Source organism: Rhopalosiphum maidis, chromosome 2, assembly GCF_003676215.2.
Source record: "Rhopalosiphum maidis isolate BTI-1 chromosome 2, ASM367621v3, whole genome shotgun sequence".
Classification (NCBI taxonomy): domain Eukaryota; kingdom Metazoa; phylum Arthropoda; class Insecta; order Hemiptera; family Aphididae; genus Rhopalosiphum; species Rhopalosiphum maidis.
This window is the reverse complement of record NC_040878.1, coordinates 28,856,057-28,881,579: the sequence shown is the minus strand read 5'-3', so window position 1 is coordinate 28,881,579 and position 25,523 is coordinate 28,856,057. Positions and strand designations below refer to the sequence as shown.

Sequence of the window (25,523 nt, the reverse complement as noted above, 5' to 3'; positions counted from 1 at the left end):
CAGATTTAAATAACTGAAACACATTCGACTATAATATTAAATTGTTATTGTAAATAATTTCATAATTAATAGTATTACTTTATTTTGTAAGATATTTATCATTAACTAAATTTTTTATTAGCATTTTATAAGTATGCTGAAGTTGAAGAAAACATAATATTATATGATAGTAAGTTATTTAATCATACATTTTTCGTTTTTAAAGAATAATTTAAAATAATTTAAAATAAATGCAAATTTTAACGTATCAATAATAAATAAATACGAAATTGTTATTAAATTCATTAGAAGTTTTAAAGAAAATCCAAAAAAAATAAATATAAAAAAATGCATTATATATTTAAATAGGATGTTGAGTTTCTTTACCATTATTTACAGTGAAAATAATAAATACAATATTATTCTATTATTCACTATTAATGTATACCTAAATAGTAAATACATAACAATTAAAAAAAACATTAACATTATTATTTTTTTTTTTTAATTAAACATTATTGCAAAATTTGTATGGGAAACAATAGGAAATATAAATTATGTATTAATGCTATTCTTGAATATCTTAATTGATTAAAAAACAATTTAGGTATAAAAATGAATTTTAATTTTTTTTAATATATAATACAAATTATGTCTCAGCTACTATAGATATAATGATGCTAATGCTAATGGCTAATGAAACAACCATCATTGAATTATTTAATTTTAATTTCCTTAGGTAAATTTTTTTAATAATTATATAAATAAAGATTTTTTTGAAATATTTTATTTATTATATTAAATTTATTGTTAAAATAAGAGTCATTTATTTGTTGAAATATACAATAATAAAAAAATCTTTGTCAATTATTTAATTAGTTTTGATAAGTTAACAGAGTAGGTACTAAGGAAATAGTGTTGAGGATTTGATTTAACGATTTTTAAATGTTAGTGACTTGAATGCATTTATTTGAAAATAAAGTAAAATGGTGTGGTTAATATTAGATATGAATAACATTGCAAAACCATAATGAGAAGTTGAATTATCTCAAATTCTGAAAGAAAAGTATGAAGTACCTAACGTGTTTTTAATTTATTGAAATTATATTGATATTTATTTCATTAAGAAGAGTTTTTATTTCGCTTATTTGTTGATCGTTATCATTGTAATTTAAAAGTAGGTTAAACATCGGATAAAAAAATAGCTTAATTTTAGTTTATTTAAAATTATTGAAAATTATATAAGTATATCTAAACCGATGAATATAACAAAGATTATGAGGCTCATTGAATATTTGAAATTATCATGGGAAGATGAGATTTTAAGAGATTTGAATAATTATTTGATTTATCAGTTATGGCTAGCTTAAGCCATAGGATTTATCAGAAGCTGAGGTTAAATGTTAAGTAGTGTTTTCAATGTATGTGTTAGAATTTATGGCTGAAACACGAATGAGCATAGAACACCTTTTTTGCGACACGATTGAGCAAAATTGTCGGCGTATCAAAGGAAATTAAAATACAAAAGAAAATCTACACGATTGAGCATATAAATTTCTGCAACGTCGCCATTTTCAATTTCGAACAGTATTATACAAAAATATTTATTAAAATAATTATAATAATTCAAAATATAACATATCAAAGATGATTTCATAGTTAATATGTAATATACCTAGTCACATAATAATAGTATTTAGATCTGTTTGATAATAATAATAATAAATTAAATTGATGGTACTGTTTCCAAATTGGCTTAAATATATTAATAAAGATTTCGTATTCTTACGATTTAAATATTGGTTGAAAGCTTGAATATTAAATAATAATAATAAATTACAACATTTTGGTAACATGAATGTGGCAACATCGCATAAAATATTCTACTGCTCAATCGTGTTGCTAAAAAGGTATCAAATTGTACTTTACCGGAATTTATAGAACCCTACGGTTTTTTTGAATTTATAATATGTGTACATTAACTCTGTATGAATAGAGTACCTATTGACCATAGTTTGCCGGACAGTCATCCCACTGCGTTCAAATTTTGCTGTAAGGTCGAATATATTCCTTAGTCGTATGTTGAACTGTTGTCATCACAAAAAAACCGTCCAAATTGAGTATTTCTTTACTCCAAAAACTGTCTTGTTTTAATTATTAAATGCGAAAGCTAACTTGTATAAATTCACTACAGCACGAGTGAGACATATTTCATTTTTAACGGTCATCGTGATTAATTTTCCTGAAATCTAATAAAGAATTAAGTTTGATCCATTGTTTAATGTACTTAAAAAATACAGCTTAACACGTTTCTTTCAACATATCAACTCATGAAATTATATATTATATATATTAAACCAATTTTAATAACGAGTCTTTTCGCATCCATTATAAAAAATTAAGTATAAAATATTTAAATATCTCTCAGGCGTATATTGTGTTCAAAAGTTATTTATTCTTATAGCTACAAGTTTTTCATCGCCGTTTATTTAATTATATGATACAATTTATATGCTTTATCAAGATCTATAATAAGAATGATGTTATCATATAGCTAAATGGAAATATTAATTTAAAAAAGAAACAACACTTAATACAGTTACGAGTATATAAATAAAAAATTTAATTAACAATCAGGAATGTCTTCACCTGCATCTCATCTCAATAAACCAAGCTATTAAGACAATTTAAGATTATTATATAATAATTGTAAAAATTATAGATTATTCAACCCATAAAAATAAAATATGCTCATAAAATGTATTAATTATATAATATATATCTATGCTTTTCATGTAAACATATGTTTTGTATTTGTTTTTAATCTAATCTTATGTGTTACAGTTTTTGAAGGATTCGAATCTTACAGTGACTTTATGCTATACACATCAACAATAGGTATGTTAATAATTGATTTCTTATTGCTGATAACTATAAGAGAGTTGGAAAATAGACATTAGAAAAACAAATAAAATACATATAATAAATTAATAAATATTGAAATATTAAATAAACATAAAGAAATCGAGAATGGATGCTAAAATAGTTTACTATAAATAACATACATTTTAATGTAGTTTTAATTTAATCTGATAATCTATCATTTTTGTCTATCAATTCTATAAACATATTAATGTATTCTGTATTCAGTAATTCATAAAACTAAAAAAATTATAATAAACACAGGTATTGGTAGGTTGTTATTATTTTGATTTTAAGAACATAGAAAACATAATAAAAAAACTATTCTAAACTATAGGTTAAACTGTGACACGCGTGCCTTTCGAAACAAATTTTATACTATTGAATGCCACACTATAGCGTAATTTGACACACAAATACGCAATACACAATTTTAAATTATTTCAAAAAAATCGTCAATAATATAGAACATTATAACACAATAGTTTTATTTCAAAATAACATTAAAAATACGTAATATAACAAAACTATATTGGATAACAAATTATTAATTATAATACAGTAAATTCCCGTTACAACGAATACCAATACAACGAAAAATCCCGTTATAACGAAAGTCATAGAAATCCCCTGCCGAAAATTGGGGCTTATAAAGAGCTTATTCGAATTCTCGTTACAACAAAATTTCCGTTATAACGAAAAAAAAATTCGGTCCACTGGAGTTCGTTCTAACTGGATTTTACTGTATATTAATTAACAATCATATTATGCTATATTTACTATACTTACCCTATTATTATCATATTAGATTTAATTTATAATAAACAATTTTTTTTTAATTTTATATTTGGCTTAATTCTGTTAACTGTTACGAATTAAATAATACAACATTAATGATTTAATCTAATTTACAGTAAAATATCTAAGTAAGTAAAATTCAACTTGGTTATGAGTCATAACTTATGACTTATAACAAAACAAATACTAGGGATGGGCTGATACTTTAATTTACATCTGTATTTGAACTAATACCAAAAACAAAAAATCAAATCAATGAGCATAATATATTATTATCACAAATGTATAGATTCATTGTTATAAATATTAAAAAAAAAATTGAAATTAATTGTGTCAGTTACTTGAACTAAATTGACTACTAAATGTCCAAATGATATTCCCATGGCCAGAATGTACAGTTTTTAACAAAATGGTTTGTAAAGGAAGTACAAATTTGTATATATTATTTATTATTATATTATTATTATTATTTATATCTTATTTATTTATCATGAATGTTATAAGTGTTATATAGCTATAAAAATGAATAATAACATTATTTTTTTAAATTATATGCGTGTACAGAAGGCATAGGTAAGTGAATCATAATTAACTTATTTAGGAAATTAGATCTTTAATTATTTAAAAAAATATATCCATCAGTTAGTTATTTAAAATATTATTATATTTTTTTTTTTTTGTAATATCGTTCTTAGTTTTATGAACTTACCTTTCTTGGAAGACTATATTATTTGTCAGCATGATTTTCATGGATTAAATTTTACACATATATTCAATCCAACTAAAATACATTAAACTATAAAAGATGATGAATTAATTTTTTACGTTGTCTTATTTGTTAATTATAGAAGGACCACGTAAGTAAATCATTAACATAACATTTTAGTAAGGAGTTTAATAATTTTGTTGAGTTATCTTAAAATCTTAGTAGATTTTTTATTACTTGTATATAAAAAATGATAAATATCACACAATGAAAATAACTGTATTAGTAACAATATACGAACGTCATAAAACACAAATTTTCAATGCATTTATATTAAAAATATGTAATTACTAATTATAAAAAAAAATATTGTTTCTTTATGAAATTATTTATAAGAACAATTTTTATAGACAATTATCTCTTCTATAATTATTTATTATATAATATTTAGGTATTTTTCATCTTATCTTAATAATAACTGAGTTATTTGTGAAAAACTGATTTTTTTGTACAACGCCTGCTCTAACGGATAGCGGAGATAGCGGTCAACCAATTAGGGAACTTATTGATTTAGTTTATTTAGTACATTTATTATATTTTAATCAATGATTTTACACAGTACCAGTATTTAATTGTTAAAGATTGTTTATAAACTATACAATAATAATAATTAAAACACAGTGTACCTATACTATAAATATTTTTGAAAATAAATTGTTATTAATAAAAATACCTTTTGGCCATTGGGAAACATGTTATCTTACACAGTATACTTAATTCCTAAAAGTATATATTTAAAATTATTTGTGTCTAATAGTTATATTCATAAATTATTATTATAGTTGTAAATAATGCAGAACTATATGATACATTTCTTAAAAGTAAGTTATTATTTTAAAAAATGTTACCACTTTTTATTTAAAACTATTAAAGATGAAGCTTAATTTAATTATTGTGTCATTTATAAACTACAATATCTTCTGGTGGAAAATGATAATTTCAATACGATCTTAATATCAAATAAATTATATTGCTTACATCATAGGTTTTATTCGCTCAAGATAAAGTTTGCATAAAAGTTTCATTATCATTATCTACGATCCAGTACATGTAGGTGCTAAAAATAGAAGTCATCGACGTACTGACACATGTCTGGTTGTTTGATTGATCTATAATATAATATATTGTATACTTACTGTTATAAGTTATTACTCCCTAACTGATGTGACATTATTATAAAAAATTACCAATGTAAGCAATAAAAACAAAAGAAAAGTTACACAGTGGTGTTACTGTGTCATCGGGATTGTCCTCATCATTATAAGATTTTTCTTTGTGTTTTGATTTTTTTCTGTCCTTCTTATGACGATGGATTGGGAAAACATAGCTATAAATATTAATACTGTTGTACAAAGTAGACACATAATATTTTCGTTGAAATGAAATAAATTCTATAGGTACTTAGATATATGCCTAACAGCCCAATAGTTGTCTATAAAATAAAATTATATAAAAATAGATTTTTTTAGATAATACATTTTATTTAACCGAACATATATCGCATAATATATTATATTATTGAGTTTGCAAAATATTGTATAAACTAAATATCTGTAAATGTTTTTTTTTCAAATCTAGACATTGTTATTCAACATATTGATGTATCATTATAGTTGTCAGCTTAAATATAATTATTATACTTTCAGATCAGATAAGTTTCGATGATTACCGTGAGTTACACAAACGTAAGTCAAATTATATAACTGTATTATTTCTTTAATCCCTTTAACACATAAATCTGTACTTACTGCTTAAAGTTTTAACTATAATATGACATATGCTAAATATGATCAAAATCAAGTTATACATTTGTTTTTAATTATTCATTCAACGTCATGTTATACTTTTGTGTGAATTTGATATTTTATTTTTCACGCTGTTTTCCATATTTATAAAACAATTTTAATATTATTTTATTTTGTCGAGTTTTTATTCAATAATATTTAAAAGCAATTCAATTCAGCTCAGATAATAATTTATGAAATCTAATAATAATTATTTAATTTTATGTTAAAATGTTTATGCGCTTTCTATTAAATATCTAAGACATAAATAATAACTTATGACTATTATAGTCAAAGGCGTAGGGTGATCTAATATTCAAATGTATTAGTGGGCGGGACTGAAACCCCACAATAAATTTTCAACGTACTATAGTTGTATTTTTTGCAGTTTTTAATAGTATCATAAATATATATTACTGGCTGTTCCGTCACGGCGTTGCCCGTGTAATAGATGCATTAATAATATGGGAAGCTCACGTTAATCAAACGGTTTTTAAAGTGTATTCGAATAAATACGTGTTTAACAGTCGCAAGATGCATTGGAAATGAAATACGTTATTATTTAGATTTTATTTTGTACTATTACATATTTATTAGTTAAATAAAAAATTCCAGCCGACCCTATCTAATAGTTGCATGTATTTTATGACTCCACAAAGGAAAACATATTCTATTCTCATTTCTCAGTATAATTTTATCAAAAACTTTGGCCGAAGAAATTGGTTAGGTCAGAGCTAAATGTTGAAATCTATATACATTAGAAAGAGTTAAAACTGTTTTTTGAATAAATTAATTTAATATTTGTGTTCCGGTTCATTAGTATAATATTGAATACAATTTTTGGCAACCATAATTTCAGCTTAAAGTGAACTTAAATCAATAGTAATTCCTACATCAATTGGAACAAATTTTTAATATAATTAAGTGAATTATTTTTATAATTCTTCACTAACATTCGTTAATTTTGGCGCATCCCAAACGGCTCTCGTCCATTGTTTGTTTATTCCAAAACGGCTACCATCGAAAAAAAATTTACAAACAGAAAAATTCCCAAACTGCTAACGGTAATACCGGTATACTAATTTGAGCTTTTTTAAGTCTCTGGTATAAGTAAACGAATTTTATGAAAAAAAAAACAGAAGCCCACTGCGCAAATAATTAACGAGTTTTCATTAAACAAAATAACACGCATTGAGTTTATAAGAAAATTGTGCCAAAAAAATTTACCAATAATTTAAATTTTTGATTTTTTTTTTATATATTTATATACACACGTTTTACATTTTTTTTAACTTATTCTTAATTTAATTCACAATTACGCAATAATATAATATAATTTTTTTATATTTTTTTAACTTTAAAATGTAACTCACAATAATATGTGCTTTTTGTATAATTTTTATACATTTTTTTTATAATTTATTTAGTGTTCACCAATACATTTTTAGCCACACCTCTATTGAGACAGTCCTAAGTCTGTATGAGGTAGAATAGAATTTGTGTTGTAAAAAACCGGAGCCGTTTGGGTAATTACCTGATCGTAAAACTTTTTTTGACGGGAGTCGTTTAGGAAAACGGGAGCCGAATGGGCTACGTCCGTTAAATTATTTAAAATGAACCTTATTATATTGAATAAAAGTTAACTTTTTCATAAAAAACCTATAAATCATATTTAGAAATTTTGTTGCCATTTGGTCCATATGAACGAATTTGATAAGATAATGATAGGGTATCGGTTTACTATTTTCATCGACCATAATATTACGACCCATAGGTATATTAAATATTATCTCCGATAAATAATTACAAAAGTGAAAATTTTAGTATTATATTATTATTCATCGCAAGTTCAAAATAATAAGAACAATTATTTACTTTAATGAAATATACAACAAATAATTCTGAGGGGGTGGTTACCCCCCTCCCTCCACCTCCCCCTAGATACGCTTATGAGTATAGTACATAGGACATAGGTATTGTATAAATCGAGGATGTTAATAAAGTGAACATTATCATTTAATTAGTATTATATTTTTCAGCTATACCACTGTTACATGAAACATTGTATCCATTATATTCGATGAGATTACAAAAACTAGGTAATTAATTTTCAAAATTAATTATTTTATCTATACACTTTTTATCATGTTAAATTGAAAGTACCTATATGTTTGTAAATTATTTTATTACGAACGATTGTTGAAAAAGATTACCAAGCCTAATGAAACTTACGTAATTACGTTGGAGTTGACTCAAACATAGATTTCTACTTTCAACTTTTTAACTTAAAATAAACATACTTAGACGCACTTTATTCAATTCATCAGAATCTGCAAATTGCCAATCTCAGGTTTAACTTTCACATGAATGAATTACACTCAGACCAAAATGCACCTGAAATATACTGGTGACATATAAGTATTAATAATTTATAATATTTTATTAATTTGTACGTCTGAACTTAAAATATATAGTATTTCGGGAATCCGGAGATAGGCTCGCAATGTAGTGATAGTATACGTTACGGTTAAATAATTATATGATGATGATTTGTCCAACGTATTTTCCAATCAAAAAAGTCGACAAAAAGGACTCTGATTCAAAAATATACTAGTATTTAATTTGTTAATTTATTTATTATTTCATGTACATATTTAATATAACTCTTGATTAATGATCATAAACAATTATCAACAACCTAAATCGATATGGACACCTTGCGTTTTTTTTCATGTGAGTAGTATGTCGCCCTTAAATTTAAAGGAGCGACGACATAAGTGATTAAAAGGTATACTAGGTATAGATATTGATGAAACTGGGAATGTTAATTTTAAGTTAACATTTTGACTAATTAAAATCACAAAAATCTTCATCAAAGATTGCTCTAAGTCAATATCGAATTAATTGAAGAAAAAAAAATTATGATATTTTAATTAGCAATCGATTTTAATCATGTGCTTTCCTCCCGCACAAATTATTTTCAATTTTTAATTCATTTAATTCAAGGTTTACTAGTTGCGGTCAAAATAAAAATTACGTAATAGTTGCGGTCAACCAACTGAAAGGTTACCTACTAATTGCAGTCACTGTTTGCGCTTTTATACCTTAATAGTGGGATATAAGCACAAAAATAAATACATATTTCTTAAATAATATATAATATTTTTTTATATAAAAACAATAGTGATCGATCTCAGTTGAAGTTTAGTATTATAATTATTGTAACAAACTACGGTGACGGTTGATAATCATTTAAGATTACTATACAGTATATGTTCGAGCGCGAAACGATTCTACGACGATATAAACTTGCTCCGGACACCATAGGTGTGGTGGCGGAGATAAAAGTGTCCAGCAAGTTCCCCCCTCCATTGTCCGGTGACAGTTCGTCTGCCGGTGACCGATCCGCCAGCCAGCCCGGCGACACATACAGCTTTTTTGGTCTCTTGTCTTTTCCTAACGGTTGGGCTCGACGTATACGTATCTGTGTCCGCCCATCGTTATTGCGCACTGTTTTGTGCCGCCGCCCAAAACCTTGTTGTCAATTTTTTATACCCAACGGTTTTTTATTTGTGTGCGTTAACACCGTGGTTTAATAGCATCGCAAGCTGACTTAAACGGTCGTTAAATTATTCAAATATTATTGTGCTGTGCCTCCTCGTGTGCGACTCCCACTTTGTCGTCTGTGGATCATCTCGCCGTCCTCCAACTGCGAAGGATCTACGCGTCGCCATCTACCAAGAAGCTGCCGCCAACCAAGTCATCTTATTTATGTGCATTTTTTTTTTGTATTTGATTTATTTCATTATAAACATAGTAACTATTTTTAAGATATAAAGGTGTTTGGATTAGTATTATTATTAGATTATTAATTATTCCCGGGGCGCCCTATAATAGGTCCATTATAATTATTTATTATTTTTCTATTTGTTTAATATACCTTTTTGTAGTGTTATATGCACTCGTATTATAATTGACGTGCTATTATATTATATATATATGTATATATATTTGGGTAACCCATTCCGCTCCTGTCTTAACACATACGCAAGTCGTTGCCGATAACCGCCAACAAGGCAACAACCGTAGGATCGGTATCAGCGTAAACAGTATAAATAGTATAAACTTACATCAAATGGTATTTAATAGCTCTAAAGTCAACTCCAATATAAAAGTATGGAACTTGTACATGCCAAAACAATTTCCAAGTTATACTACTTAAAAACCGTGGGCTTTAAATTTCAAATTAAATTTTTAGTTACTCATTATAATATTATGCTAATTTCTACTAATATATAATTTAAATTTTAAATTTTTTAACTCATTTTATTATCACTGTAAAAGCTCAGTCTTTGCTGTGACCGCAACTATTATTATTATTATTATTTAATTAAATTTATTTATTACATAAAATATAAAAATTACATAATATATCTACCTTCTAAAAGCAAGGTTTATTATATGTGCTCATCTCAAAAATCATCCATGACCGCAACTAGTAGGCAGCCATTTAATTTTGACAATTTTGATATAAATATATAACTAATTTATTTTAAGGATATATTCCAATAGAAGAAAGTTTATGGAATGAAGGATATTCAAAAACGTCGGATCAATTATGTAAGTATTCTTATTTAAAAATATTGTGTACAATATTTAATTTTGACGAATTAACGTGTTTTTTTTAACTAAATAAATTTATTAAACGGATCAAAAACGATATGAATTTCCCAAAAATTAGGTAATACTCAATATTAAAAATAAATAGGTTACAGTATATTATATTACGTCATAGTGCCTTTTTTTGTGTTTGAACTACGGCGCTACAGAGGGGCACTTCATGCGTAGTGGACTGTCCTTACCCTTGTATCCGTTTTTGTATTGTTTATTGCAAATTATTATATAATACATAACTGTATACGCTTAAACAAACCATTTCTGCTTTTACGTATATTAGAAGTGTGGTATATTGTAATATACCGTTATTATAAAGCTCTATCATTCCTAATTTGACATTCGGGGTATAAAAAATAGTTATAACTAATTATATTTCTTTATATTCTCTGTGTAACTCGTTCCTCCTCCCCCTCTCTGATTGACAACATATTTTCCACAAACTGCTTAACCGCACCCAAATTATTTTTTTTCTCCAACATTAATTTTATGATAGAATCTGGCTCCATTTATTCACCTAGAGTGATCTCCAAGCTCCTTCTAGAATGCCACCATCCATCGCATCTGAACAAAAGTGTATGCTCAGCGCCGTCCTCTACCACTCCACAATACTCACACATGTAAGAACCTGTCGTCTCTTGAATCTATGAAAATACTGACCAAAATCACCATGTCCCGTTAGCATTTATGTTAAACAAAAATTTAAACTCTCAAATTTCCATAACGTCCATTTTTATTAATATCCTCGATTAATCTTATCGTCTATCCGCCGTTCTTCGTATAATTCCACTCTTCTTAGCATTTACTAATATTGTTTTCGTTCTTTCCTCAGCTTTATCAACAATCGCACCCATTTGGTCTCAACATATTATATTTTATGACTTTCTAATGCCGCGAGGTGTACAGAAATCAAACCAGTCTCTACTCATCCATTCTGCCATCGCCTCCAACGCCATATTTATTGTTTTCGCGTTCCGGGGACGTTAGTGGTGTTCTCTAAGACTTTTTTTGGTGGGATCAGCCCCAAAAGCGTATCTACGGATGCTTCTGGACGGACGCCCGGTTTCCAATTCCTTAATAAGCGGTAGCCCAAAGACTAAATCAAAACTTTTAATGAAGAAACCTCTCGGTCTCTAGCGTAATTCACTTATTAGTTAAACTTAAACCAAAAACAGAGTGGTGGGGGTAATTTTTAATATGTTGTATAAAGGTACTCCTAAAACGATGTCCTAGCAACCGATACATAATATTGTTTGCGCCGCCGCCGATAGTACGTTATATCGGGCTAATTAAAAGGTAGGCCGAATTCACGGACTTCGCCGGCCGACCACACACACACGCGCGCGCACATTAATTGTTATTTTTATTTGTATTATTTGTATTATATTTTTTTGTGAATTATTCTATTATATAATATGTAGATTACGGCGACGCGCTATTGACCGCCGCCAACTCGCAGGTGCGCGGATATTTAGCACGGCCGCCGTAATTCGTCAGTCTCTTTCGTACCGTACTTCGTTGTATTTTTTTTTTTTTTTTTTTGTTCGAACTCCACAAATGTAACTATCAGTTTTGTTGAATAAACGTTATTTTATTATATTTATTGGCAAGGCGCGATTCGCCATTTGCTGTTAATATTATATTTGTGTGCGCGGAATCGCCACAGTTTTAGTAGCCTTATACTATATGCGTGCGCGAATCACCGTATTTTTATTATAATATTCTATAATTTGTATGCGCAAATCACCTTATAAATTATATTGTTCTATACTTGTAAACGCGAATCATCTAAAGACTCTAACGTGTTGCAATTTTTATTTATTGTTTTGTGTGTGTGTATTATTATTATATATAGTAAGCAAGTTGCAGCTGGCCAGCAATTCGTCGAAAAAATGTGAGTTCTTTAATATTATAATTTTATTTATATTATTTATTAGTTGTGCCCAATTGGCATTAGGAACAATTTTATTATACATTATTATTTTATACTTAGCTGTATAATATTTGTTTGCGCCGCTTTAATGAGCGCAGCAATAGGTTCGGTCGCCGCTGCCGCCGATCGACACACACACACACACACACACACATACACATAAATTATTTTTGTTTTAATTGTTTATTTTATTTTTATACCATTGTAATATCTTCGTTCGTTAATTATATAATTGTAAAATATAATAAGATTACGGCAACGCGTTATCAGCCGCCGCCGGTTCGCTAATGTGCGAAATTTAACACGGCCGCCCATTTTGTCGTTCTCCATCCGTCGTCCGAAACAAAAGTCTCTTTTTTTTATACGTATCCGCCAATACTATATTTATATTGTTTTTTTATATAATATTTATTTATATTATCAAGTGCATTAGCCGTGCGCGCGAATCGCCACGGTATTGTTTTTTTTTTATACTTATATTCTTATTGGCAATTAATTATGAATTATTATTACATTACGTGCGCAAATCGTCGTTACCTTTTCATATTATATTATTATATTTATACAGCGTGGACGCGAATCGCCATATGTATTAAATAGTATATTAAAATATTTAATACTTGAATATTATAATAATTGCAAGTTATAACTTACAAGTTCGCTCTAATCGCCACTTGATTTTTATGCATATGTAGTTACGTGTCGTGTGTTATTATTTTATTTCATTATAGTTATATCAAACCAGCTGACCAATCTGCGTTCCAAGAGTTGTGAGTTTTTTAACTATTTATTATTATTTGTAAAATTATCACTCATATATATTATTGATATATTATTGAGCCACCTATTATTATTGCTACCCTTTTATGTTAACATTTTCATTTGTTGGACCAAAAGGGTCGTAAATTATTAAATTAATTTCTATCTTATTATATTATATTTTGTTTTTTAACAATATCTATACTGCGTTACCATTTTCTTAGAGTTATCTTGTCATTTAGTATTAAGTTTCACACACACACCATCCATACACTAGCACTCGTAGGATTTGCTCGGCGAACCTGTCCACCTCCTGTCGAGTGCTATATACATAAATATACACAAATACACACACCACCCACATACTATTACTCACAGGTTTTGCTCGGCAACCCTGTCCAACTCCTGCTGAGTTCTATAAACACATATACACATTTACACAGGTCAGACGGTGTGTGAGTGCAGCGCACGATAAAGCTAAGTAACCGGACGCGCGTATTAATACTATACGCTCCCGGTCCGTACAAATATAATTGTGTTATCTCAATAGTAACAAAAAAAAAAAAAAATTGGATTTACAAATTTTTTTTAAAAGGTCACATCTAACAGCATATGATTAATATAATTACATCACCATAGAAACCTTATTGTTAATTGCTTTTTTTAATCATAATTTTAAACATTTAATATAGGGTTAAAAAAAAAGACCGAAAAAGGGATGAGTTATTTGGTACGCTAATTTTTATTATATTACTGTAATTACGCTATAGTTTTGTATAAACGTTATTCTAGGGCTCAGAAGTTGATGCATTTTGCATTTTTTTTTTTTTTTTTTTGAAACTTTTTAGACGATGTTCTTCTGGCCACAAATGTGTTTCATTAACATGTAAATCTGAACAACTAATTTTATTTTTTGCATTTTTTTGGTGTTAATTACTTTTTAAGTCATTTTTTGACATTTTTATATCATATTTGCATTTTTTTAGGCCATTTTTTAACGTTTTAAGGTCATCAACTTCCGAGTCCTAAATTAATTACATACGTATTATATTGTAAATTTCATTTTCATAATTTTTTTATTCGAATTATTTTGTAAAATATGTACAGATTGTGCAATAGGGTCTTGATAATCCGAACGGGTTTGAGAATATAAACTTATGATCTAAAAAAAAAATCAACTTTCTTAAAAATTAAATTTTAGCTGCGATTGAAAAAGACAGTAAATACCAAATTACAATTAAAATTATTATTATTATATTAGATTACAATATATTAAATTTCATTTATATATATTTTGTTTAATTAAAATATTATTATTGTCCATATCTGCGAAAAAATAAATCTTATAATTATATAGTATATCAAGCATAGAGGGCCTCTTCCCCCAATCATGTCACTCATGTCAATTTTATACTTGTATATATCATATTTACTTATTGTTCTGTACTGTACAGATTGTAAATTTCTCTTTTAATAATAAAAAAAAAAATAGATGAGTATAATAATACGATAATTATCAAGACCGTTCAGATTATCACAACTTCTTGATTAACCAGTAAACAAGACCCGACCATATGGATATTCAAATTGTTGTTATGGTTATTGAATTAATTTGTTTTAACAACTATAGAAGTACTTTAACGTTATATTGTATTATTGAAAATAAATATGATTATTAATAGTAAATTAATATTTCTCTGCAGGGTTTTAAAAACAATTAAAAGTCATTGTATTACATTCTACAGATAATAAATATTAATTTTAAGTAGTAATCATGGAATATTTCTCGCTCTATTATGGATCGCTTGGACCAAATAATAAGAATCTAGTAACCATTATCTATTGTACTATTATATCATAAGCTTAGAATATTTTATTAAAATATAATTAAATTATGTGTTATAATCAGTATAATAATATATTAATGCTAATGATGTATATTTATTCAAATTTCGATTAAAAATGTTTCAATTATAACAAATAAAACTAATATTGCAATAAATAAAAAAGAAAATAACTACAGATAATGATTTTAAATTATAAAATGACGGAGGTTAATTTAGAAAAAAAAAATAATCATTTAGTTAATTAATTATTTCAATTATAGTAGTTTATTAATAGTATTAATTATAGAATAGTTTATTCTAAATTTTTCACATTTTTCTAAATTTGCCCCTGTCTGATTTTAAAAGCAGCCCAATGAGCCGGTGTCCGGTTTTTACATTTAACCATTATTCTATTTTATTAGTGAAAAAACATGATTATTTTTATAATATTTTAAGAATATATTTTACAGTCTAACTATTAATTATTGTCACAATGATACATTTTTAATTAATTGATAGTTGGAATAAATTTATATTTAGACGCATGCGAGACGTGCATGTATGTTTTGTGTGTGCGTATGTGTATATGTTTTGTGAAGAAAAAAAAGACGTAATTCACAATTTACTAATTTAATTTAGTTCAGTTTCAGTAACCGCTTATTCTACATATATTAATTTTTTTTTTCGTGACGAGTGTTTACATTATTCTTTTGATATGGACATAACATTTCTTAAAATAAAATAAATGGGTAGTGCGGTTAAAAACCATCGTGCAAAAAAAAAAAAAACTACAGAAAGTCACCCAAGAATCAAAAACAATTACTGAAATGTTTAATAAGCAAACAAAACCTGAACCAGTAACCGGTTTTTTTTACCCATTCGGGCTGATCAAAACCTTTGCCCCCTCTATTGAAAATGCCACTGGTCTACAAGAGAAATTTATCGTTCACAAATCATTCAACATCAATGAAATCGACTAATCTGCGATAACATCGTAATCAACACGATAATTTCATCAACAGAACAGATCGGAAGCGTGGTTGACAGTGAACCGACGTACACGACGAAGACACGGAAAATATCGTAGTATCGATCATCGTGAAACGTCAAGAAGTAGGTAATAAACAGTTTCGGAGATCTAGTTGATTAGCTTGATCCGGGGCTAACCCCCGAACCACGTATTCCACGCAAACGATTGCGATTTTTCGCGGCTCGAAGATTCGTCAAACGTGTGGTACTGCCTGTTTGCAGATGTTATGCCTAAGACGAGCGTAGCGTCAACAGACGACTTTTTCAAATAACAAAAAAAAACTAAATTTACGTTTTTTTTAAGAGTGTAGAGCAGGCCCTATTTTTATGTGCACCACGACACACAATGTGCATTACGAATGTACAAGTATGCACTCCAATTTGAACGTGTGTGCACTACTGTCAACAAAAAAAAAAAAAAAATTAAATAATATACGAGCTACTAGAAAATATGAGTGTTTCCTGGATTTTTTTAAATTTAAATTATATTTAGTTATAATTAATTTTTTATCAATTTTCAAACATTCAGCAAGATACAGTATCTGATGCATGTGTCGTAGGCCATATGGAAAATTAGTATTTTTGCAAAAAGACTAGGCTCTTTGCATTGGGGTAGCCCGTTTGCGAACTACTTATTATTTTTCCACACAGCCTGCATTTTTTCAGGCTCATTGCATACAGACTAACAGCAGTTAGGCCTTTTAAGAATTACAATCATTTTATGGTAGAGACCATTTTAATCATTTTATAATCAACAAAGTTCAGGCTGCACATTTTTTTACGATTGTGCATGAGGAATGGCCACTGTGTACAATTCACAGATTATATATTATAATAAAGTATACAAATATTGAAATATACCTATTTTGGAGAATTTAGAACAGCTTGCTGTCATATCGTACTTATAAACTAAATGGTATCTAGATTTTATAATTTACTTTACGGGTTTTGACTTAATTTATTATGGTATTATTGGAAAGGCTTGAGTTTTGCAATAATACTTTAAGAACAGTGGTGGCGCTAGATATTTTTTATTGGAAAGGCGATACTGAGCCAAATTGTTTTCTGGCGAGGCATTTATGTATGACTATTGGCCACTTGATCACCCATTATTTTTTTCATACCATATTTTCAGTAAAGTATTGCTGAAAATGTTTTGGATATAATATGTTATATTTCTAAATAAATAATCAAGAAATATGCCTACAATATTATTATTACAAGTAAAACTTCAAATTTCTTCCGTTTTCTTTTTTTTTGTTTTTTGTATGTGATAAATGATAATACATAACTTTTTATTTTTTAACATATGATATTTCAGAAAGTGTGCAGTTAGTATTCAGTATTTTTATTTCTATAAATATGTAGAAAAAAAGCATATTTAAATTGAATAAAACAGTTAAACTTAAAATAATATACTTTAATAAATTTAAAAACTCTTTAAAGTAATAATTAATACTATTTTACATATTAATAATGATGTACAATTTCTTTATTCACTCACACATTTTTAACATTAAACTATAGCGGGGCAATAGAGTGACATAATCAAACGTTGGGAGGGGGGGGGGGCACTTGCCCACCCTTTCCCCCATGTAGCACCACCCCTGTTAAAAACTAATAAATATTGTTAGTCAAAAGTCATTATTGCAATTTCTGGTGACTGAATCGAACATTTATCATTTTTCAAATTGTTTTCATTGGAAAAATGTGTCCGTAGAGTTAAATCGAAAAATAAAAAATGAAATATAAAAAAATACCATCTAAGAATATAAAACAAGTACAGAATATATAATGATACAAATCGAAATACGGATCCTCGCTAAAATTCTACTTACCGTACGTGTAGTACGTGTTATGCATAAAAATAATCGTATTTGTAAAACAAAAAGGACGTTAAATCCTAATGCTGGTGGATAAGAATGATGAACGTACTAGCTGGCTAGTAATAAACAACGTTGTACTCGTCGTAGTCTGAGAGGCACAGCATCGGACAAAACTCGAATTTAGTTCATTTGCAATTCAAAATTTAGACGTCAAACACGACTGTACAAGAAGAATGTATTATTGTTGTGAACCCCTGTCTGTATGCTATACCCAGAATAGGAAATAGTTATAATATAATATAATATAGTATAGTGTGTAAGCATATTAACATGTGAACCGATAGAGTCACACGGTTTTAGGGAATTCGCTGTGTGGGCAGTTTTGAGCCCGAGCGAGCCCCTACCGTGTCTCGCCGTCTGTGTAATATTTAGTGTAGTCCTGGCAGACCATCGAGCAGGGCCTCTGTTATTTTCTTAAGGCTAACAATTATTCTGTGTAACTAATTTCTTTTAAAATTGATTATATTAATAAAGTATTAGTGATAACTTAAACACTGCGTATTTATTACTAACGAACAAACTCGGTTGTGGAGACGTCCAGAACAATTATAGACTGTCCGCAGACCACGGATCAGCCAACATCGACGAAATCGAATTGACTGTCTCTCACCGTTATTATTATTAATGAAGTCGTCGACAATAATAACGTCATCGTTATCAATATGACGATTTCGTGGATGGAGGAAACAGCAGCCGACGGAATCGACGACGTACGTAAAATTGTGGTCGTCGGGTAGGACGACAGCGATGCGGGATCGCGGGGGCACCGGAAAGATGAGGCGCTACGGAGTCCGGCGATAAGTGACCAACGCACGTTCTCCGGCACCACGCGACGGCGTGACGAGTTCGCGGGCGTCGCACACTCTGTTGGACATTTGTTAGGCTCCCTCCGAACGGTACTCGCCTTTTACAAACGCGCGGCCCGGCGGCGACACGGTGACTATCGGCACCGGAACGGACAGCGACGCTGTCTTAACGGCGCCAATAGCAGTCGTTGTGGCAATCGTTACTGGTTCACGAGAGCTCGACAATTACTGACCATACCGGTAACCGCGACGGTTCGTGCCCGCCAAGCAAACGTCGGTCGCAACGAATAGAGCGGTACTGTACCGCGTTGCGCGTGCAAATTAGGCGACGGACGAACGGTAGAGAAGTTGTCGGGCGGCGATGGAACAGTCGTCACATTAAGCGTTTGACGCGGAGTAGATAACCACGTGAAGTGGTGTTCGCGCGTCGCACGCGGGCGGAGGCTGACGAACGGCCGAACGCATAAAAATAATACGGCGGCCGATCCAAACGGCAAATGGTATTTTGCGATCGCGTAATGTCCACGTCGGAAAGATATTGTAAAAGTAAAAAAAAAAAAACAAATATCGTGTGATATGGGAATTACGGGAACACACGACCGATGGTCGGCATGCCTTTGAATGCGGTGACCACGTCTAGTTGACATGACGGTACCGAACGATATCCATTATTATGTATCAAAATGCCGTGGTGACATTACTGACATCGTGTCACGGACTAAACGGAACACATTGATCTGCAACGTATATATATATATATGCACGTACGAGCGAACCTCGCGATGTTCTTCGACGATTCGCGTACGGCACAGGTCTCTGTGACCGCCCACAGAGAAACTTGCAAATATGAAAAACACGAAATCGCTATAAACTAACGATCGCGACACGCGATTAACCGCAATCGTTTTCGTTCGTACCACACGGGATCTAACGACGCACACACGCGTGCGCGATATGCAGTCGTGACGATAACCGTAACGGTTGTTATTTAACTGGTCACGCACAAGTGAGATAATAGGACGGTGGCGACGTATGCACACTCGAAGCCGTTCGGATTACCGCGTCGCTACTACCGCGTACAATATTTATACCGCGGTGGCTGTCGCTATCGCTATCGCGGTTCGACGGATACCGTCGTACAGCGGTTATGGGTACGCGCGCGGGCCGCCACTCGGGCCCGACACAGCGACGGCGTATCCGTGGCAAAGACGGTCGCTTGGAATAAAAATGCCAGTGGCCAGTGACTCGGCTGCGGTTGCCGGGCACACGGAAAATCGGGCGCGCGACGTCGGCGGTGACCGTGTACGACAGACATTACCCACGTGGCGACCAATGACGATTACACGGTATCAGCACCTGTCCGGCGGCGGCTGCACTCTGCCTTCCTCACTCCTCCTGTCCGCAGTCGTTTACTCGTGTACGCGTCGAAGTCGAAACGCACGTACTACAAACGCGCTTGTGGCTATTTTCAGCCAACGAGAATAAACGACGTCAAGGCGATCGCTAATCACACACGATCGGTGGCTGTATGATTTGAACGAAATCCCATCGGTGTGACACAATGTGTCGATGTACACGATTATTACCATACTCTTTTAATGTTGTTTGAAACGATAATGGATATGCATAATAAATGGAGTATGCCCACACATAAATAAAATTACATTATGTGGAAAACAATTTTTTATTTTACGCGTTATCGGTTGTGCAATATGCGTAAATCTGATTAGACACAACTATTGATAATATCGTTTAGTCAGCGGTCGTCCGAGTCGAGCAGAATTCATTTTCATCGCACGCCTACAACGCCCGTCCACATAAAACCGCAAAATATGCGTAAAACCATTTATAATTATTTATTGTCGGTTCCTTTTTTACACGTGTTAAATTATATAAAGCACATACAAATGTTCAAAAATTAATTAATAATAAATAATTATAAATGGTTTTATGCATTTTAGTGAATCGTAAAAAATGTGGGTATTATGTATTTATTAAAATTGAAAAATGGTTCTTATTTAGTCCATTTTGGTTTTAGAGCCATGGTTAATGTTTCAAAATGACTTAAAAAAATTCAGTTTATCCGAATTTTGTATCAAAAACATCGATTGCCATTTAAAAAATGCAAATTGTATTGCACATGCGCGTACCGAGAGACTTAAAAATTTGAAATTTATCTGAAAACGTGTCTTTACAACTAGCTTGTAAAAATTTCGATTTCTTCTAATATAATCCGGTCGAACAGTGGTGGAGTCGTATATATTTTTTTGGGTACACACCTAAATATTGAGAAATAAGTAATGCGTGGAGGGCTCTGCCACTGGTCTAAACTAATACAGAGGTTTAACTTACTACAAATTATTATTTATTTAATTAATAATTTTAGAAATTTATATTGTACATTTTCAACCTGATTAATATAAAAAACTAAGACAACAGTTAAAAATAAATAAAATTATTGTTTGAAAAAAAAACTTTGGTGTGGAAAACATTGATTTAACTATTTAAGTTAAATATGTCTCAACATGTATTAAATGATTATATACATATATTATATAACAAATGTAGAATATGCATTTATATGTGCAAAATACAATTTCAAAACCATACAGCTTTGCGTGAAAATATGAAACGTATTTGTTTCGTACTTTGCTTTTTAAATGACTGTACAAAATAAATATGCAAACGCTTCGATAGTCTTCAGTCCTAATGATTACCTTTGCCCAGAAGACCAATTTTATTGGGGGGATCAGGTGTGCGGTTGTACCCCTTAATTTTAAAATAGTTCCAATTAGCCTTCACCCTGATGAAATAATGCGCGATTAAATTGTATTTAAATTTTTTTTACTGTCATTTATCAATATTGATATAATGTCAATCATGATTACAACTTAAAATTCCATTGGTTATAGACAAATATCGTACTATTATATTTTATTATATTTTAGTTTTTAAATAGATTTTTCCTATTTATGAATTGATGCGATAAATTCGGTCCACCATCCATAGTGTATGGAAATAATTTTTGAAAGCAGGTTAATGTACATATGTCATATACGATATACATTACATTTATACCTATTTTGGCTGCGTACGAGTTGATTCTCGGGTAGGTACCTATTTACCTACACCCAGTACACCGGGAGGAATACGATTTCGCACGTTCTATTATTTATTGAAATACAATAGGAGTTAGATACAGCGTTGTCAAATTTATTTACGTTATTTATTTATTTACGAGTCGTCATTACAAAAATTAAATTTAGTACAATTTATTTTTATAGAGTCGTCATTACAAAAATTTAGTTTAATACTATTTTTTCCCTTGGTACATAAAAGCCAAAAGTAATTAAATATTTTAATATATTATTATGTATTTTATAATTATTAAAATGATCGACGCTATCTATGCCGGATGCAGCACGCTCCCAACACAAAGCCCTTGACGCTCCGTCAAAACGTCGCAGAGCGCTTTGCGCGGGTGTCTCATCCAGACGAAGCCAACACACGATCTCGCCATAACTATTTCTGACTTCCGGACCTTTGGCCGGCTCCAAGATCACGCAGCAATCCTCTGCGAGTTTTCCGCCATCTAACGACCGGTTTTCGTCAACTACGGCAGGCATTCCTAGTGTGCAGGACTTGTCGGCGGATTCGTCAGCGGACTCGTCTGCGGACTTTTCAGCTTCTATCAAGATTATTACTACAGGCACGTATGCAGGAAGGTTTGAGAATTCAAACCTCTTGCGAAATGCTTTCAAAAAATATATATTTTTCGACATAGCTATCTAAAAGTAAAATACAATTTTCAATTTGTTTTATTAATCGGATAAATAAGTAAGATCTGACTAATGAAATTAATTTTCCACATAACACATATGACACATTTACAATCCATTTACAGTTATACCTAGTTTATATACCTATCCTTTCTGTATCCGTTGGTACAACGTAATAGTATTTACAATTCACTGCGTGTGTTTTATGTTTACGATGTATCAACTATTTTTGAATTATTTAATACGTTTTTATAGTATTTATATCGTATGTAGTTCCATACACCGACCATGAACATGTTTGTGTAACTCTATGTGTACAAACAAATCTTCTGTTAAGCATAAATAAATATTAACGATTTTATTAGTCATTATTTCGATAATTAGGTAAAATAATTTAAGTATTATATCCTTGACAATATAAAAAAGAAAAAACAATAATTAAATATCAGCAGACATTTTATTAACATTTTTAATAAATGGAAAAAATGTCGCTTATCGATTCACGCAGATATATACATTTTAAATTTCCAAATAACTATACGGATAAAAAAAAATCAGGTGGCTCAAAGTGGCACAAAATTTAGTATAAAAAAACAAAATATAAACATTTAAATCAGAAAAAAATTGCTAAAATGTAGCTTTAAGAAAAAAAAACAATTAATAAGGTGTAGAAAAATATAAAGTGAGAATAATTGAAAAAAGTTGCCTAAAGTGGCTTATTACAAAAAATGAATAAAACAAAATATAAATACATGAATCAGGAAAAAGTCGCTAATACTTAAAGAAACACAACAAAAAAACAATAAAAAAAAGACACATCGGACGACAGAACGACACAAAAAACGAGGATCGGAGGGAGGGGGGTACGAGATGGCGTATTCGGTGCAAAATATCGCGAGTTAAAGGCCACTGGTCGCCTCTGCATATTCCCGTGACCGGTGCTGCGGGCAAACGACTAGTGTCGCGGGTCCGTTTGCTCGGGCGCGCGATGCGTCGACCATTACGGAGGACGAGACCGTCGGGGCGGAATCGTTGCCCGCGTCGGTACCATCACTAGCCACCGCGTCACCGTCGTCCATCGTTCCGCGCGTTCCGAACGTCCGGAGCCCGCACAACCGCCAGAAGGCCGACCGCGAGCGCACGACCACCGCGGACCCGTCGCGCCCGCAGGTGACCGTCATCCTGCGACCGATGTATCCGGCCTTGGGGGCCAGTTCCGGGACGCTATCTAAGCCGGATGCAACACGCTCCCAACACGAAGCGCTTGACGCTCCGCCACGCCGTGGCAAAACGGCGCGGACGGCGCAGATCGCTTTGCGCGTGCGTCTCACCCAGGCGAAACCAACCCACGATCTCGCCGAGACTATTTCTGACTTCCGGTCCTTTGGCCGGCTCCGAAATCACGCACCGGTCCTCCGCGAGTTTCCCTTCGTCTGACGTCCCGTTTTCGTCGACTGTATTTTAATGTTAATATAATATAGCACATTCACTGGAACTAATAATGTAAATATGTATTTGACACTTTATAATTCTTTTTTATGTATGCCTATAATCAATTCAACTATGTGTGTATTTAATTATCTACGTTGCATTTGTAATGTATTTTAGTAATTTTTCTATGTGTAATACATGTATAATATATCATGTTACAGCGTGTGATAGACTTGAATTTCAAACGACTGTAAAAGACAATTGTGCTAAGGTAATTTTAATATTTAAAAAAATGGTATAACCTTTTAAACATTTTTCAAAATGTTTTACTTAAGTACAAACAAGTTAAATGTCTTTATATAGCGCATACAGCTTCAAATATAAGTTTTAAATTGAGTTTTGAAGATGATAATACAAATATTTCACGAACATTTCCAATCTCTGTTCTCTATACCGTTATTATTTTATGAATTAAAACATAAATAACATGAGGCTTTCTCTGCCGTACGCAAAAACATCGAATCGTGTATGTATATTGTATAGTATATCACATATTATGTTATTAAAATAATGATTTAATATAATAGTAATTATATCGGTCTAGAAATTCAGCGTTCTTTAAATTGGTAAACACACCGTATACGTTGTCATTTTAAACACATATTGACATATTATTGGTACATTTAGATCACTATTATAGACGCTTGATCTGACTGTATGTACGAGCAAATTTACACCAACCCACGGCAAGATGATAGATCTATTTAAACATTTTTTTTCGGACGCAACAGCCGAAAGGAACTTGCAAACATTTATTAGGTTATCATAATCCATAATATTATATCGCAGCGATAGTCGAACGACTAGAACGTGACAGTGACGTTTAAAGGTGCGATGATTGAAATGATTGAATACCGTCGTGCAGATGAACTTTTGCTCGTTATAAATATTCGTAAATTACACAAAACGATTGAGGAATACATAGACATGACCTTCGACAGTGATATCCCTTGCCTACGCGACATTTATAATATAAAAAATTAAGTGTCCCGAAGTGAATCAGATGAACCTGATGGGTTAATTTAAGATATAAATACATTACAGTGTTAAATATTTGCTGACCGATAAGAATGATGAACGTACTCGCTGGC

General features: G+C 30.7%; 1 protein-coding gene across 1 annotated transcript in view; it reads left to right on the top strand.

Moving 5' to 3' along the window:
- Nucleotides 1-15,533, top strand: part of LOC113552423 — a 48,703-nt gene extending 33,170 nt beyond the window's left edge. Inside the window, exons 15-27 of the mRNA XM_026955307.1 lie at nucleotides 122-169; nucleotides 2,824-2,877; nucleotides 3,816-3,827; nucleotides 4,264-4,272; nucleotides 4,548-4,556; nucleotides 5,248-5,286; nucleotides 6,112-6,150; nucleotides 8,289-8,348; nucleotides 10,807-10,869; nucleotides 12,779-12,817; nucleotides 13,588-13,626; nucleotides 14,308-14,345; nucleotides 15,319-15,533. Coding sequence (XP_026811108.1) covers nucleotides 122-169; nucleotides 2,824-2,877; nucleotides 3,816-3,827; nucleotides 4,264-4,272; nucleotides 4,548-4,556; nucleotides 5,248-5,286; nucleotides 6,112-6,150; nucleotides 8,289-8,348; nucleotides 10,807-10,869; nucleotides 12,779-12,817; nucleotides 13,588-13,626; nucleotides 14,308-14,345; nucleotides 15,319-15,336 — 467 coding nt within the window. The 3' untranslated portion in view covers nucleotides 15,337-15,533. The remainder of the gene's footprint in view (nucleotides 1-121; nucleotides 170-2,823; nucleotides 2,878-3,815; nucleotides 3,828-4,263; nucleotides 4,273-4,547; nucleotides 4,557-5,247; nucleotides 5,287-6,111; nucleotides 6,151-8,288; nucleotides 8,349-10,806; nucleotides 10,870-12,778; nucleotides 12,818-13,587; nucleotides 13,627-14,307; nucleotides 14,346-15,318) is intronic.
- The last annotated feature ends 9,990 nt before the right edge of the window (nucleotides 15,534-25,523 follow it).